Source organism: Toxotes jaculatrix, chromosome 21 (assembly GCF_017976425.1).
Source record: "Toxotes jaculatrix isolate fToxJac2 chromosome 21, fToxJac2.pri, whole genome shotgun sequence".
In the NCBI taxonomy this organism is placed as follows: Eukaryota; Metazoa; Chordata; class Actinopteri; family Toxotidae; genus Toxotes; species Toxotes jaculatrix.
The window spans coordinates 5,205,760-5,222,846 of NC_054414.1; the positions used below are offsets into that span (position 1 = coordinate 5,205,760).

General features: G+C 43.6%; 1 protein-coding gene across 1 annotated transcript in view; it reads right to left on the reverse strand.

The window, feature by feature from the left end:
- cacna1g (calcium channel, voltage-dependent, T type, alpha 1G subunit) overlaps window positions 1–13,033 on the reverse strand; it is a 201,722-nt gene extending 188,689 nt beyond the window's left edge. Inside the window, exons 1-2 of the mRNA XM_041067345.1 lie at window positions 12,619–13,033; window positions 11,738–12,055 (exon numbers count right to left, since the gene is read on the reverse strand). Coding sequence (XP_040923279.1) covers window positions 11,738–12,048 — 311 coding nt within the window. The 5' untranslated portion in view covers window positions 12,049–12,055; window positions 12,619–13,033. The remainder of the gene's footprint in view (window positions 1–11,737; window positions 12,056–12,618) is intronic.
- Window positions 13,034–17,087: the final 4,054 nt, after the last annotated feature.

A 17,087-nucleotide genomic window follows, 5' to 3' on the forward strand; every position in this document is an offset into this window, starting at 1 on the left:
ACAGCTGAAACTGTCAGATTTTATCAGCTGTAGTTATACGCCATAACTTGGTTGAAAACCCTGTTAACATCTGCCTTTTTAATGTTTACAGTAAAAGGCTACCTACATTATATCGTGCTAAAAGACTGAGCCAAATGTTGCATGCCAAAATGCGGGCCAATAAAAAAAACAACATCCTCCCTGGTTGTGGAAGACGCTAAAATATTGAGCTAGTTGGGAATTGGTTCCTGGTGGTTGGCAGATGGCAGGTCACCGTAGAACCAAGGCAGCAGCCTGTGCGACCGTCAAATGCTGAGCTAGTCTAAATATTTATTATAGGTATGATATAGAAAAATGGAAGATCAGATACATATTTCATTCCAACTTAACTCTGCCTAGCTCACATACTCAAACTTGGACAAGCAAGACCGAGGTTTGCTCACACTTTTGCTCCTTTTATCGGCGTTGGAAAAAAGACACCACCCTCCAAACCCCACGCCTACTGAAATCCAAAGCTTGACAGGTGTTACGTGCCTGGTTACGGTTGCTATGCTATGACAGGTGAGCGGTCAAGTGCAGTGACCGAGCACTCGCTCGAGCTCACACATCACATATGCTCATCGATACACGGCACTGCTTTATAAACCAGAGCCTCCTGCCTTCTGTGGGCCATTTCTTAATTACACACACCACAGGGGGATCAGACACAACAGCCGTCCATAATGACTGAAAACACAAACACACGTGCTTATACGCACACATGTCCCCTCCGGTGGTCACCCCACTGTGCAGACATGACTGGTGAAGTTCACTGGCTTCCACTCAGCCTCTACTGTATCCATATTAAGTGGAACAAAGCAGGCTTACTGCACATGTTGTGCCAAACGACGCAGCGAGGCTTCAGGCACATTGTAGAATGGTGAACGCTAATTGAGTGAATGACGATCATGCAGTCTGCTATTGTATGATTATGCACTGCCATTTACATTAATGGGAGAGTTTTATTAAGGCTCTGGCCGTGGGTCGAGCCAAGCAGCGGACATATGGGAGCTGTAGATGAACAAGGCTACGGACAGGCCACACATGCACGGAGATTCAGACACACACACTCACACAGGGTCTCGTGCACAGCAGGGCTGAGAGGCCAACGGACATATCATGACTCTTATATAAGCTTCCCGCCCCCAGAGGTATTTATATCCCTCGTTTGTTATCTATAATAAGACATCTCTCTTTTTTTCCCCTCGCTCCTTCTCCAGACTCCCCGGTCCTGCTGCGGGAAAATCCTGATTAGTGTCCTGATGACTTGACAGAGAGCGATCGAGACAGAGACACAGAGACAGAGAGGGAGGAGGAGAGAGGTGGAGCGGGAGATTAAAAAAAAAAGTGCAGAAGGTGACAAGGAAGATGTATTTCTGTACGTGTCTGTGTGTGTCTGAATTATTGACAATGCTGGCAATTCCACAGTGGGCTGATTTGACAGTCCACTGATTTGGCGCTCTACTTGTTTGTCCCTTGAGAAGTGTGTGTGTAAATGTGTGTGTGTGTTGGTACTGAGATAAGGCCAGCGGTCAGGTCTGGTGTGTGTCAACGCCACCTGAGTCCCTGGCTAGTAACGCAGCCTAAAAAGGGTACTTCTGTCAGACATGGTATCCCCTGCTGTGCTGGTCACCAACTTATCAATCTGTCTGAGGAAAAAGATGGCTGGAGAGGGGGAGATGAACTTATCACAGGAACTATGAGCAGAGCGTGGAGGAGGAATGTGTAAAAAAAAAAAAAAGGAAAAGAAAGAGGAGAGGATGGAGGTTATAAAACCTATTCCCCTTGTTTTAGAAGCTTGTTGTGAAAAACAGAAAGAGGGACTGTGAATATATCTGGAAATAAGACATCATATAGTATCAGAAGACTAAAAGAGAGAATCAGAAGAAGAGAGGGGAGAAGGAGAGGTGAAGGAGAAAGGAGTAAGACTGAGGTATTGGCTATGACGTGGGACAGATGCAGCAGCAGTAAGATAGTTAGAGATAACTCGATTCAAGTGCCCAATGAGATTTTGCTGTGTAAGAGTGTACAGCAAGCCCACCCCCCCATCCTCCTCCTTCGTCTGTACCCCAGCCCCCCTTCTGTTGCCATTCTGCGCAGCCAAGCTCAAGTCTTCTACAATACCCTAATGAGAAAAAGCTGGTAGGAAAATCCTGGACCTGGTCCTACATAAACTTACAGCCATCTCACGGAACAGCCCAAGGAGAGAGGGGCTGAGGAGGGAAGAAAAAAAATAAATAAAAAACACATTGAAAGAGAGCTAAAATGAGACAAATTTAGAAAGTTCATCACTTTGTTCCTTTGCATACATTCTATATGTGCATAGACTGGGGCTTGTGTCCATCTATATGTCAAATGGAAACACTTATGTTTGAGATCTAGACAGTCTATGCTAATATGCTAGTGTTCAGCAAAAGCACGTAATTAGCTTTATCAAAATGGGAAACAGAAATTAGAAATTAACAGTCTGTATGTTTATTAATAGAATTATATCAGTGATTTTAGCTTTAAATTGGAGACTAACAACTTCACTTCTTATGCAAAGTAGATGAAAAGTCGTGGCAGACCAAAACAGAGCATTTGAGCTGTATAATTTATTAACTGTCCAAAGAAAGCGGCCTCACACAAAACTGGAAGCCAACCAATCACCTTACTACCTAACTAAGCAAATAACCAACCGACCACCCAACCAACCCACAAATTTACCAGTCACGTAACCAACTGACGAGCCAGCCAGTCAAATAAGCCTCCATCCCAGCAGTTGAATCAATCACGTTTCCAACAAGTCAGTCAACCACCAAACCAACTAACACCCCAAAGTGGTCAAATACCAGACAACCCAACCACTCAACTATTCAAATAATCAACTTACAACCAAACTAGCCAACTAGCCAAGCACTCTACCAACCAGTGACACAATCAACCACTCATCTACCCACCAGCACCAGTGATCCATCCCTGACAATTAACTGAAAATGACATTGACAGAATTGTTTTGTTTTGTTTTGTTTTTCAAACATCTTCATCATGACAAGCAGCGATCTGAAGCAGCAGTAATTAACTGCCAAGTTTTTTGTTTTTTTTCTGCACTAATTGTTCTCCCTGTACAAATAACTGATTGAAAATCAGTGACAAATTCGCTGTTTGACAAACACACACACACACACACACACACACACACACACACACACACACACACACACACACACACACACACACACACACACACACACACACACACACACACTGTGACACACTGTGAGGTGATTTTTACAGGGCTGCAGATGAGTTCTTGAAGACAGCACATCTGTAAAGGCTGCACTCCCTCCCTCCCCCTCGATTTCACTACCTTCCTGTCATCAGACTCCTCCGCTGCCGCTCTCTGCTCTTTTCCTCTCTCTCTCCCCTTCTGTTTCCTCCATTGGGGAGCTAGCCTGTGGTTTTTACAGGATTCACATTAATTTGTTAACTAGGCCACCAGAGTCACGGGGGTGGAAGAGCACAACACGTCTGACAAGAAAAATCAAGCCACGCAACAAAATAGAAAGTGTGTGAAAACATTTCAAAACAGTCATAAAACACTGAGCCTCCGCACATAGACAGTTTGAAGCTTTCACTCTTTCACTCATATACACACACACACACAGAAAGAAAAGCACACAAAGTCATCAATGTTTGGATGTAAACTGATTAAAATGTGAGCACAAAACACATTCAGAAACACTAAAAACATGCACACAGCCAAACAAACACACACACACATACAGAGAGACAGTGAGAGTGCTTCCTGCCGCTGTCTGGCAGACTACAGTGCAGTTTGCGGTTTGCCCCTGAATCACTGTGGTCAGAGTCTCACCGGGTGCGTATCAGGTTAGCCAGTCCTCCCCTGCCAACACACACACACACACACACACACACACACACACACACACACACACACACACACACACACACACACACACAGTCAGATGCACTAACCCATAAACACAGCCAGCGCTTATACATGTACTTAAGTAACCAGGTTAGAGAAACCAGGTTATGCAGGTAATCAGAGAATCTGCCATAAACTGCAGCTGCAGCCTGCAGGGCTCCACTGTGAATCCAAAGCACCCAGAATCAGTCTGATCTCAGTGTTTAGATTAGGCTGCTAAGGTTTTTCACTGGAAGTAAAAGTCAGACAGGCAGACTCCTCAGAGACGTACTTGAGGACTTTCCATTGATTACATGATTTTTAGACACTTGTTAATTAGCGTCTGGATCAGTGTGATGTTTTTTCTTTTTCCTTGGATTTTCTGTCTGTGGTACTCCGTCCTTCATCTGCCTTTACATGTTGCTCTTCTACAAAATAATTCTCACATAAAAGTTGAAATATGGCAGAGTTTCAAATGATAGCCAGCAAGAACAAATACTACAAATAGATGGAACTACCTACTGCAATGTCTCAAATAGTAAACTCATTCTAATGTACGCTCATTCCATCATTACAACAGGACAGTCATGTCATATTCACCACAGTTCTCAATTCCTCTTTTTAAATCAAAAACTAGTTTTATTCACTAATTAATTCTTCTAGTCTTTCCACTTTGCTTTTTTCCTAGTTAATGTTTAGCCACAGTCACTGAAAGACTGAAAGACTTAATGAGAAAATTCTGCAGAAAGGGTTAAATTTTATTCACCAAAGAGAAAGTTCTGACTTTGTATAAACTAGGGAATAGAGGAAATTACAAAGTAAAATTCTAATATAAGCCTGTCCCAAATAAAGGTCCCAACTAATGTTTCAGAATTTACTGAATTTGTTGTGATGTTCTTGTTTTTAATCATATGTCCACACTGATGAACCCAACCTTTGCGCTTTAACAAAGCTGGAGCACTGAAGCCAAAAATCAATACATCCCTGGTAAAAACTGAATGGAGTAGTGACCTATAGAAACATTAACAGGCTTCAAAACACCATGGGGTACAGCTTGCACCAGCAAATCTATATTTAAAGCTTTGATTTCTATAGTGTCTGTGATAGTCCCCTCAAGAGGAGTCCATTAGCAACTAGTAGCAGCAATTTGCAGCTTTTTGTTCAGAATAGAATAATGTTTTGGCTGAGCTGAATCATACCCTGCTGCTTCTACTGTAAAGCATATTAATGAATCTCTTTCCGTGCTGCAAAGGACAGGGTTTTCCCAGGAAAAACCGACATAACACCAGGTGTGTAGGACAGAAAATGTAAAAGCTTTAATGAGCTGACTATATGTTGAAACTATAGCGCTGCAGCAGTCAGCAGTGGAGAGTAGATAAATGAGTAGCAGGCTGAGCACAAAGAAAACCCTTCTTTGTGCTCAGCCTGTTTGCAGTTTAACAGCTTAAACAGCTTAAACAAAGCTCCTCATTAAGAACAGACCTCATACTGAGTTGTCTACTCACACCTTACTGCAGTCTGAGCTCTGCCTCAGCCTCGTTCCTTTTCACCGCCTCACTCTCGCTCTCCTGCCATCACTTTCTGCTCGTCAGTGCTGTTATTCATCAATAATTGGCACTTTGGATGTGGCGGTGGCTGAATCACTGAAGTTCACACACACACATACTGTATAGTGTGTTAGGAGTTCGTCTTTGCCAGCAAACTGATCTATCGCTGTTGTCAGTGAATCAGTGTTTGGATTGGGTTCAACACATTATGCTTAAAGAACCTTCACTTTTTTTTTTCAAACAACCTTGCTGCCTGTGAGCGTGCGCTGAGTGTGTATGAAACAGATGTTAGCTAGGTTTAGAGCACACACAGTAGGGTTGCACGATCCAGGCAACAAAACATCATTGCAATTATTTTGGTAAATATTTCAACTGATATTTGGATCAAAGGCATTGGTGACTAACAGCGATAAATCCCTACCAACTAACATTATATTCTGAATGTAACAAAGATTTTCTAACACAATAACACAGCCCTACACCCACGCACGCACACCTACATGAGTACCAGCTACAGTCAGAGCTGAATGTTTTTGACCCTAGCTCTATTCTCATTAGAGTTCTTTGGTTTGGCAGTTACCTAAGTTTTCACTTTCTTTCCATCTTGAAAGGAAAAATGCAAAGTGAGACGGCAGGGTCTCATTCTCTGTCTGTCCCATAGTAAAACAAATCTAACAGTGAGCTCAGTAAAAGGTGCCACAGGATACATATTTTCCCTCAAGACATCTCAACTGCTTAATGATTACCTACATTGCCCAAAATGTCTTTTGTTCACCCCATCCCCAGAGAGAGTGCACCTCAGCATTTTGCCGAGGGGTTGTCGCTGCAGAGAGCAATAGTAATAGTGTAAGTGGTTTTCTTGTAAGAAAAACATGAGGTTGCATTGCATTCTGGTCATTCTCAAAGAGAAAGTGGCCTTTCTGTCTCTGCTTCTTCTGCGGTCTACTGAGTGTTTTAGCGCCTTTCAGCTCATTGTTTTGGTTTTCTGCCCTACAACTTTAAACCAAACAACACACAGACACAGTGTAGCGATGATGTTGCTCTGTGCCTATTGGATGTGCAAATAGGCAACAAGAGTGTCTTCAGTTTGAACTCACTATTTTTATTGGATAACAACTAATCAAAATCCAGCCAAAAAGCCATAGGCATAAAGTAGCCTTCTTATTGGTCAACAACATCTACATTACATTAAGCGTATATGAACACTGCCACCTGATTCACTGGTGTCACGAGTTGTCTGACATAAAATACTTGCTTGCCCATACTTGCTTTTAGAAATCTGCTTAGAAAGACAAGCATATTTTAGATTCATCAGTTAAATTTTAATGATTGTGTGCGCAGCTCTAAATATACACGCAAATTCTCACACACACACACACGCGCGCACACACACCCCGCCGCCACCACCACCACAGACGCTCATCCCTTGTGGCAAGTCCTTTACATGCAAAGTACATGCAAGTCATATCACATGCTCAGCGACTAAAGTCCCTTCAAACACACAGACACACACACACACACACACACACCTGTACCCATACAAACACACACTGAAAAGGCCTTGCACGGTTAAGTAAATGAATACTTCATCAAACATAATCTCAATGCATAAGCAGAGTTCATGTCAGCCTCCCAGTGAGTTACAGAGAACACAGAGATTCAGTTCTTGCAGAAAATATGGAAAATGCACTCAAACGCACATATAATATGCATCCTCTAACACCTATGATAGAAGTTCTGATAGAATTCGCAATGAAGATCAAAATGCGAGGAGTTGGAAATGTCTGAAATTCTCAGAGGAACCGTGAGATGGGGGGCGGGGTGGAGGAGCAGAGGGGGAAAATATGAAAGTAAAGTTTGTTGGCGGGTACAGGCCTACTTTTTCACCTCTTAAAAAATGCTCTCTGAAATCCCACTCGGCTCTCCAACTGAGGCTCGCTTTTTCTTTTACCCCCCTCCACACCTCTTTTTCTTTTCTTTTTTCTTCTTCTATTTCTTCGTCTTCTACTGGTTTTGGAGGCCGTCAGAGATGGCACACAGACCCCTTCTCACTCTCCAGCCAACATGAGGCTTTTAACTCCAGAGGAGGAAAAAAAAAAACACTGAAGGGTCCGGGAGAAACGAGAAGCAGAGGAGGAGGAGGGGTGAGGGGAGAATAGGCAACGGGGAGGGCAGGAGACATTTTCTGCTGATTAAGTAAGTGTTCGCTTCGCCTTCCATTATTTGACAGACGCATCAGAGCAACGAGCAACAAATGTGAAAGCCCGCTTCGCTGAAATACACAGCGAGAGAGTGAAACAGAAGGAAAAAACAAATCAGTAGCATATTTCGCCAAAATCCCTCCACTCCCTCGAGCGCAAGTGGTTTTGTCGGCCTTCCAGTGAGACTGTTTCAACGTGATGACAAACACCTAGCCTGGCCAGGTGTCCTCCCTTACTGTTCTGGGCCGTGTAATCCTCTGCTTAAATCAGTGTGAGCAAAGGATAGAGAGCACTGGACGAGTTCCCAAACTCCCCTCCTCCTCCTCCATCTTGGCACAACATCCAGCTCCCCGCCACAGAGGAGACACCTACGGGAGTCCTGGGGAAGTGTGTGTGTATACTTGTGTGTGTGCTGCTTACACAACCTCACTCACTCACACACACACACAAAAGCTCTCACTCTCTATCATACACAGATTCTGCAGGAATCATTAGCAAAACCAGCAGAGGGAATTTCACACAGGCAATGTGCCGGGCAAAACATCACTCAGAGCGTACACCCCAGGGGTCTTCAATTAGACCCTAAATACCTCAGCGAGTATCCAGGGGTCCTAATTACTTCAGACTGTTGAAAATGGCCGCGGGCTGCCTCAGGCCGAGGGCTTACCGAGGATATGCCTGTTTACAATAGATTCTGGTCCCGAGATCAGTCGGGTTTTCCTGTGTTGTTGGTCTCCCAGCATCAGACAGAGGAAGGAGTCTCTGTGCATCAGAGCCGAGGCAGAGCTGGCTGCTGGTGGTGTGCTGTGAATGTATTTATAGCAGGAGAAAGAGAGACTACTGCAGGATTAATTCTCGAACCAGAGAGCAGAGAGAGAGAGTGAGACATGGCATGGAGAGGCAGCAGCAGAGGAGGGCCACAGATCAAGAGAGGAAGAGTTAAAATATGGCTAAAGATATATCTGTTCTCTTGGATACAATGCATCAGTATACACACAGATTCACGCAGTGGAGTGCACACACACACACACGGAGGGCGCAGAGACAGATCGATCTCAGTAGCGTTACAATGCATTACAGAAGCGCTGACCTTTTCCTAAATCGGTACAGATACACATTAAAGGGCAAACGAGAGTATCTAAATACAGGCCTCACGGCCCCGGGGATGTATGTACACGCACACACAGAGAGAAGAAGATTCAAACACATTCACAAATTACCCAGCAGTCTTTTCAATGCTTCCAAATCCACCTTACATTTTAAAGCAGGGGCTGTAAAACTTCGCAGCACAGATCTGTGTCAAACCACAGACCGGATTTGATTTAAAAAAAATAATAAAGTAAAATTAGCCGCCATCGCAAAAAAATTTGAAGTCCGGTACATTGGTACATCTTCATCGTTGCCAGGTGTCGAAAACCAAATAATCGTACAAAAACTTGAGGATTGTCCAATTTCAGGGCAAACTAACGTACATTGAAATCCAGACTGTGGCACACCATGAACTAACTTTGCAATGTATATAAATCTGTTCCAAAGGTCTGTGACGCAGTTCGCAGCATATCCATGCGTGATGCAGTGAGCTCCGTCTGCAGGTCAGCATTTATTATGCAGGCTAGGACACGCTATGCATTCCACTGTGTAAGCAAATAGGTCACATGCACAGCATTTAAGTACAGTGAAACCATACCAAATAAAACTGAAGCGTAAAAATATTAAACAAAATGACCTGGCATTTAAATGATACCCAACCAAAATTGTGAAATCCAGACAAACATTTGGTTGTGAGTAGTTACTCTTTCATGAGATGGTGGCAGATACGTGACGGGATCATTTATGGAAGATCCAGGGTTATTTTTCCATAATTCATTATTGACATTAGGAGGCTGAGGTTTTGGAAGGTCCTTGATGAGCTGAATCACTTAGTCAACTGACACAAAATGAATCTATTTTTGATAATCAATTAATTGTTTAAGTCTTTTTGGGGGGGAAATAAGCCAAACATGACCTCGTTACAGAGTTTGTTTCTTTATCTGATAGTGAATGGAATAGCTTTTCTTTTTTTTTACTTTTAGTCAGACAAAATATGAAGACGTCTCCTTGGACATTAGGAAACTGTTTCATCTTTTCTTGACATTTTATAGACCAAACTATTGATTCATTAATCAGGAAAATAACTGACAGCTGTTCTTATTGTTTATGTAAAAAAAAAAAAACACTGTACAAATTAGGAGTCTGAACATAAATTCGAAAGGGTTGCTATTGTGCAGATTTTCAGGTAGTTGAACAATAGCTAAATTTAATTGTACTTTTCCAGAGACCCTCCATCTCTGCTTAAGGATTCATTGCTCAACTTCAGCATCTTCTTAGCCATGCTAATGAAAGTGAGCAACTGGACTAACTCATCATCCATCTTAATGTCAGTGGCAACACTAGTCTTAAGATAAGATCTACATTATCGTCTCTTCACGACACCCGGTTCCATCCAACCATCCCAAATGAAACCCCTTATATGCTGTAAACCTGAGCACTGTCAGGAAGTTGAGCTAAATCAATAATCGTCAAACCAAACGAGTAAAATTTATTTCAAATAGCAATGTGCTGCCCTACTGTGGGGATCCAAAGGGTCGGGGGGTGGGGGGGTGTACTTGAAAGGAAAATGTTTGAGAACCCCTGACTTGGATAATAGTATCAAGGATCGCCTTTGCTCCCTGAGGACCCACAGGGGACTTGTGTGCCCCTGCTGCTAAAAAAGTCTATTTGTAAGACCTTTAAAGATTTGACATTTACAGACATGGAAATCAGCTGTGATCTCTGGGAGACTGGGACAGAAGAAAGAAGGGATAGAAAGAAACAGAGGAAGATGGGGGGGTAAAACAGCGGGCATCATCGCGGACACCGTTCGTGGAGGAAGAGGAGGACAGGGAGTGGCAGATATACTCAACTGACTTAGCATCTCAATTAAAACAGTAACAAATGGGGGTGGGGGGCTGAAACAACAGACAAGGCAGAAGGGATGGATGGTGGAAGGGAGGAGGAGGCGTGGGAGGGAGGCAGACAGAGGAGGAAGGAACAGAGGTAATCCGAATGACATTAACACACACACAGCAACCAGGAGAAAAAAACACAAAGGCTGTCTGAAACCTCCGGAGCAGAGCGCTATCAGCCAAGGAGACATTCCTTCCCATAGCCCTCTCACATCCAGCCACCAAGACCTCACACACGCCTGTATGCTGCCTACACACCGAGAGAGAAAGACAGACATGGAGAGTTAGAAAAGAGTCTCCAGTGCCTCCTTTCTCTCCCTCTCCAGAGAACTGAACGAGTGCAGGTCTGAACACGTATGAATCAATAATACACAATAATACACTTCACTGGCAGGAATGATTCAATAAGCCTCTGTGTCTTGAATAGACTCGACCCCTCCCTTGCTGTTCACCCCAAAGCAAAGGTGACCGCTCGATAAACAGCCACTCCAGGTGTGTATCAATAAACTAATTATAACGCGCAGCTCCTCACTACAGGCGCAGTCATGTGAGGTCAATAGATTTTCATCACTTTCACTTGTTATGAATAATCGATCTGAGGCAAACACCAGTTCAGAGGAATCAGAGCATGACACGGGAACGGTGAAGCTGGAGAGCGTGGACTTGAGGGCCAGTACAAGCACACGCCTGCGTGCAAGCACACATGTTCTGTCAGGTGACTGTGGATGCAGCTGCAATGGGACCAACGCACACATCTGCGTCACACAAATACACCTCAAACCTGATCTTTTTGTATTTTTGTTCATATTAAATCACAAAGCTTGTTCACTGGATACACAGGGGTTTTATAGGAAGAGGGTAGATCAATAAACACACACACTTATATGTCTCAGAATCTGTATGCCTAAGCAGGCCTTGGGCTTAATATATGTCTCCAGGTCTTGTGGTCATTCAATAACCCTCGAGATCAACTGGAAAAGCTGCACAGCCAAGCAGGTGTTTCTTACCTGTCACAGGTGGACGCCGCGCATGTGCGCAGTAAAAAAAAAAACTCCTGTCTCATAAGTAAAAGGATATGTGCTGCAGACCATCTTGAGGCACCAGCTCCGAGGCGGGGTGGTTTGTTTCAGGTAGAAGAAGACCACGGGGGCCAGGGTGGGGTAGGGTAGGTTCTCCCCGCCGCTGGTCGATGCGTCCTCCCCGCCTGTAGAGATCCCGTCGGGCGCCGGGGACAACGGCTCCACCACCATCTCGCCGCTCTCCCCACCTCCTGTCCCGACCCCGGACAGGTCGTTGAGCCGGATGAAAGTCCTCGGCAGAGAGGAGCGACCCTCCGAACCCCTGGCGTCGGGGACCCTGGAGAGATATCCCCCATCCTCGGCCATCATTCACCTCCTGCAGGCAATAGGCAACCATAAACATATGATTAGATACAGTAAATATAGCTGACAACCATGGAAATGCTTAAGTGTCTGAACGCATTATGAGAGCAAAATGATTATTAATATTTAGGAAATATGAACATTTAAATGTGCAGGGTTTTTTTTTCTACCAACTTTACATATGGTGAAAAAGATCCTGCTGCAACATATGCTCACAATTAAATCTAAATATTGGATGGAGCAGTGGTGTTGATGGAGGGAAAAAAAAAACTAGAGTGAATATGAGTCAAATCAGATTTTCGATCGACTAAGTCTTTGTTTGCTGTCATAAGCTGGAGGACAGAATGGAGCTCCTAATGAGCCCCTGGAAATTCAAGAGGGGCTCGCATTCCTTTTCATCAAAAACAATGCCAAAATCTCCCTCTCCTCAGCAGCAATTCCCGGCGACTCTTATGATTCCTTTCACAAACTTCAGCAGCATCAGTCATCTACCGACAATACTGTCATTTCGAAGTGGTTTGCGGCAGTTATTTTTTCTAAAAGAGTGCAGGCGCATCTTTCCGTTCCAGTTAATACCTGTAATGGTGCGCCCAAGCCCCCGGTCTCCGGTGTCCAACGCGCCTCTCCAGGGGCCTTAGCAACACTTCATAATCATTCCCGGTTAGAAAGGAAAAGAGGAACCGTGAGATGTCTACTTTTGCAGCGCTCAGTCTTTGTTCAAATATTAATGCCGGGCTCAAACTTCTTTTATGATTCCCTCCTCCTCCTCCTCCTTCTCCACAGAGCCCCCCCAAAAAAGAGAAATTAATAAGCGGTTCCTTTCCCCGCGTTTTCCTCCGCTGCTTTTCCTCCTTCAAATCCAGAATCCAGTACTTTTCGTTGCATCCACAGGCGGTTTTAAGTGCGTATCCCGCATCAGTGTTTTAAAGATCCGTGGAGATGCTGCTGCACATCCTGCCGCTGAACACAAACAGGAGGCAAACAGACGGGCTTTGACACTTTCTAAATATCCCCGACAGCTTCCCTCTTCATTGTTGCACTTATGACCGGCCGGGCGCTGCTGCTCTCACTCTTGTCTCCTCCAGACTGTATTCGGTCGGTTCCGTCCATCAGAAAAGCTCACACAGCTGGATGGGGGATCCTAACTTCTCACTCCCCGCCCAGCGAGCGCCCGCTCTGCGCCAATCGCAGCGCGTCCTGACTTCAGGCGCCCTCCCCACTGGCTGAGCTGGATGTCAGTCTCAGTTGTCCATTGGAGGGGAGGGGGTGAAACAGCTGGAATCTTATTGTCAACTATCAGCCAATGAGAAGCAAGGGAGTGAAGGCATCCAGCAGCATTGCTGCGTGATTGGTCCTGAGCTTTATTATGGGGAATTTTGAGGGGAAAAAGTTGCCACATGGTGCAATGTGACTCCAACTGACTGAATATAAAGGGATGTATATAATAGACGTGTTTCCCCAGTCCAGGCGGAATAACCCATAAATCCCAGCTAAACCACAGACCCCAAACCTGATCGTTTTCCACCTAAAAAAAACTATTTAAATTAGATGTTTAGTGAATTAACGATTATATAACTATTCATGAAATAGTAAGCTACAGAAAACTATAAATTCAGGAGTCCTACATTCTCTTACTGTGCAAAATGCTTGGTAAGTAAAATGATTAAAGAGTAATGTAATATCCCACAGTGCGCAGAGAAGGCTCCCAGATTTGCCTCAGGAACCCCAGGAGGCCCCTCAAGCCCATTCTGGGAGCACTTCCCAAGATTATCACATTTGCAGGGAATGAACAGTTAGTATTGGGTTTCAGTCATTATAGAAATTCAACAAAAGTAAAAGAAAAACTCATATCTGTAATTCTTATGTAAAAAAGAAATAATAATAAAAAAAATAATAATAATAATGTAATATACATGAGATTCATGTTGCCAGATTTGGGGACCCAAGATGCTGGAGGAGTGATCTGACATGTGTGCTGGTGGCCACTAGGGGAAGATATTTCCCCAAGCCGTCTGTCTTTCTCTCTCTCTCTCTCACACACACACACACACAAAAAGGCGCACACACATACTCTGAGTACCTACAGCTGGTTTAGGGAGTGATACAGCCTGAGGCAGAGCAGATAGTTGTCCTCTGTAGTTTTTAAGTGACATGGTGTCTCTGAATAGCAATGCCGTCCCCTATCTTTTGAGTTTTAACGATTCTGCATCCCTGACTCTCATGCACTCATACATACAGTCTCAGCACATTACTCTCTACATAGCAGCAGCATACTTTATTTTCATTACAGCGTACGATCATTGATCTGAGAGCAGGAGCAAATCAATGAGGAGAACCAATTTCTTTTTCATAGCATCTGTCGCAGCCAGCGCTTGTGCGCAGTAGCAAATATTAATGACCTGAGCTGTTTACACATAGCTCACTGTGAAAGCATGAAGGCTGAGAACCACACATGCACACGCGACCTAAAAAAAAAACACCTGCATGTGAAATACAGGAGGAGGAAACAAAGTCAGTGTGACTCTCTACAGCTTCTGCCAACAGACTTTATTTGGACTAATTACTTAATTGTGTACTATCTTAACAGACCCATTAAAATATATTGATTAAACACTGTTTGTACCTATTAGGCAGGAATGAGGCCCTGCTCTGAATACATAAGAGAAAAAAAGCAGAACACAGTTAAGACCAGGTTCTCAGGTTCTAGGTAAAGCACACCTAAAAGTACAAATACAACATTCATTTATAATAAGCAAGACAATTATGCATTTATAATTCATAAAAGAGAATAAAAGCATCTGCGTTTCCATACTGAGCGCCCATGAACACCTCCCAAGGCGAGCGTTTATGAGGGGTTGATAAATGATATTTGTTAGTGCGGGCCAGTTCGAGCTAAGGTCCCAATTTATCAGAGTGAGTGATCTCACCTCTCCAGGGAAAACTTTCTCTCATGGCTACTCCGCAGGCCCACTGACCAGCTGCACTGTTTACACAGAGACACAGCTCATTCTTCACTGCTCACCTTCAGCGGACTGCCACGACAGACTTCATTGATAGAGAAAGTCTAATACAGAGGACGCTGTAAATGACGGACTTGTCTGTCTTTCATTGACAGGAGGCGCCCTTCTCTATCAACAGCATACAGTATGAAGACTTGTGATCCACAGGGCACAGAGGGCTTCATATCAGTAATGTAATGTAGGCAGACTGACTGACACAGTGCTCCTCAGGCTGCACTGCTATTGCTTTGGCACTGTTTTTAGTAGCCATGTGAGAGGCGGGGCTCTAGGGACACAATGTCAGTCTGTCTCTCACTTTGGTCGAGACTGAGACATCTCAACAGCTGCTGGACCACTTGTATTTACATGTGTCCATAAAGCAGACACTTTTCTTTAAAGCAACAAAAATTGGAGATATTTAGGCCACAGTAAACTGAACCATGAAACTTTGTACAGACATTTATGGTCCCCAGTGGATGGATGCTAATGACTTTGGTGATCCCTGGAAATTTTATCTCGAGCATCACAGAGAGATTGAAATTGGTTTTTAGTGAAATGGCTATTGGATGGAATGCCAGGACAGTAGCATCACAGCCAACTTTGGACCAGTTCACCATAAAATGAGATCATTTGTGGTTCCCTGTGCATGGTCTCTTATCATATGAATATTCTGTCTTCCCAGAAACAGGTCAAAATTTCTCCTGGACCAATACATATACATATGTTCATGGTCCACAGGATGCATTTTAATCTTTATAGTGAACCTCTGTCCTTTAGCACTAGAAAGACAACCTGTATCTATGTCAGTATATGACACCGAATCCCCCCAGCTCCTGAATCCCTGACCTCTGACCTCCCTTGAGATGGGACAAAGGAAGAGATTTTGTCCACAGGAACAAATATCTGTACATTACCATTTTTATGTAACCATAAACTGCTTGCTGTTTGAATGATCTGACACATGATAGTCACTGATTATTATACGCTGATAGGCTGACGGCTGTGTACTTATATGTGTGTTTGCACTCACTCTCTGAAGCCTCATTAGTCCTCCCCCCTACAGGCTCTAGAAGAAAGGTTTGTCAAGAAGAGGTAATTACTGTATTGATCATTGAGTCATCCTACCTCTCCTTGCTCCTATATTGTTCTTATAGTTAACCTTTTACACTACAGGACAAGAAGCTGTCCAATCACTCAAGACGTTATTGTACCTCTGCCACAAACAAGCCCAGAGTTCCTTTAGCAGCCCAGCACCCAATAAGGAGTCCATTCTTTTCGCTCAGTCACACTCAGGGACATTAAAATCAAATGATTGCTGCTTTTTTCACAAGGAGTCACAGTCCATTGAAGAGGAATTTGAAGCAGAGCTCTGCTTTTTGAGTTGATGCAGAGGTTGGGACAGGTTTATTATCACACAAAGATCAATCTTTTATCTATCAAAACATGCTTATTTGATAAAAAAAACTGTGATTCCTGAGATCAATATCAGTTTTGGAGAATCACTGACATGATAATTAGACTTGTTTAAACTCCCAGAGGTGCCACAGGACATTTAATGGCCGTATTTCAGCATGAGGCTATTGTATCTTCTCATCAACTGGGATGTACAATAATACTCATGTTTCACTTTCTTATGCAGAGCCTCATTATCACTGATAAAACAAAGGAGGGAAAACCAATGATTATACGGGATTTTATATGTTCTGCTCTGTCACGAGAAACCTAGCAACTCCACTTTCAGAGGGGGAAGATGTCAACAGACCAGAAATGGAAATAAGAGCAGAAACAGCTTCATTTAACTGATGGCATGTTGAAATCATCAGAAGTTGAATATGATTTTTGTGGCTGCAGTGAAATCCAGGAAGTTGTTATTCATATATGCTGTTTAACTTTGTGGTATTCATCTGCTGGACCAGCAGCCCTGTGCTTAGAGCCAGCAATCCTGCAATCATTTAGAGATAACCATTGATAATATTTTGATTTAAAACCCTAAAAACTCTTTCGAATCATAACTGTTTCTCTGTAATATTATTTTCCCCATAAAAC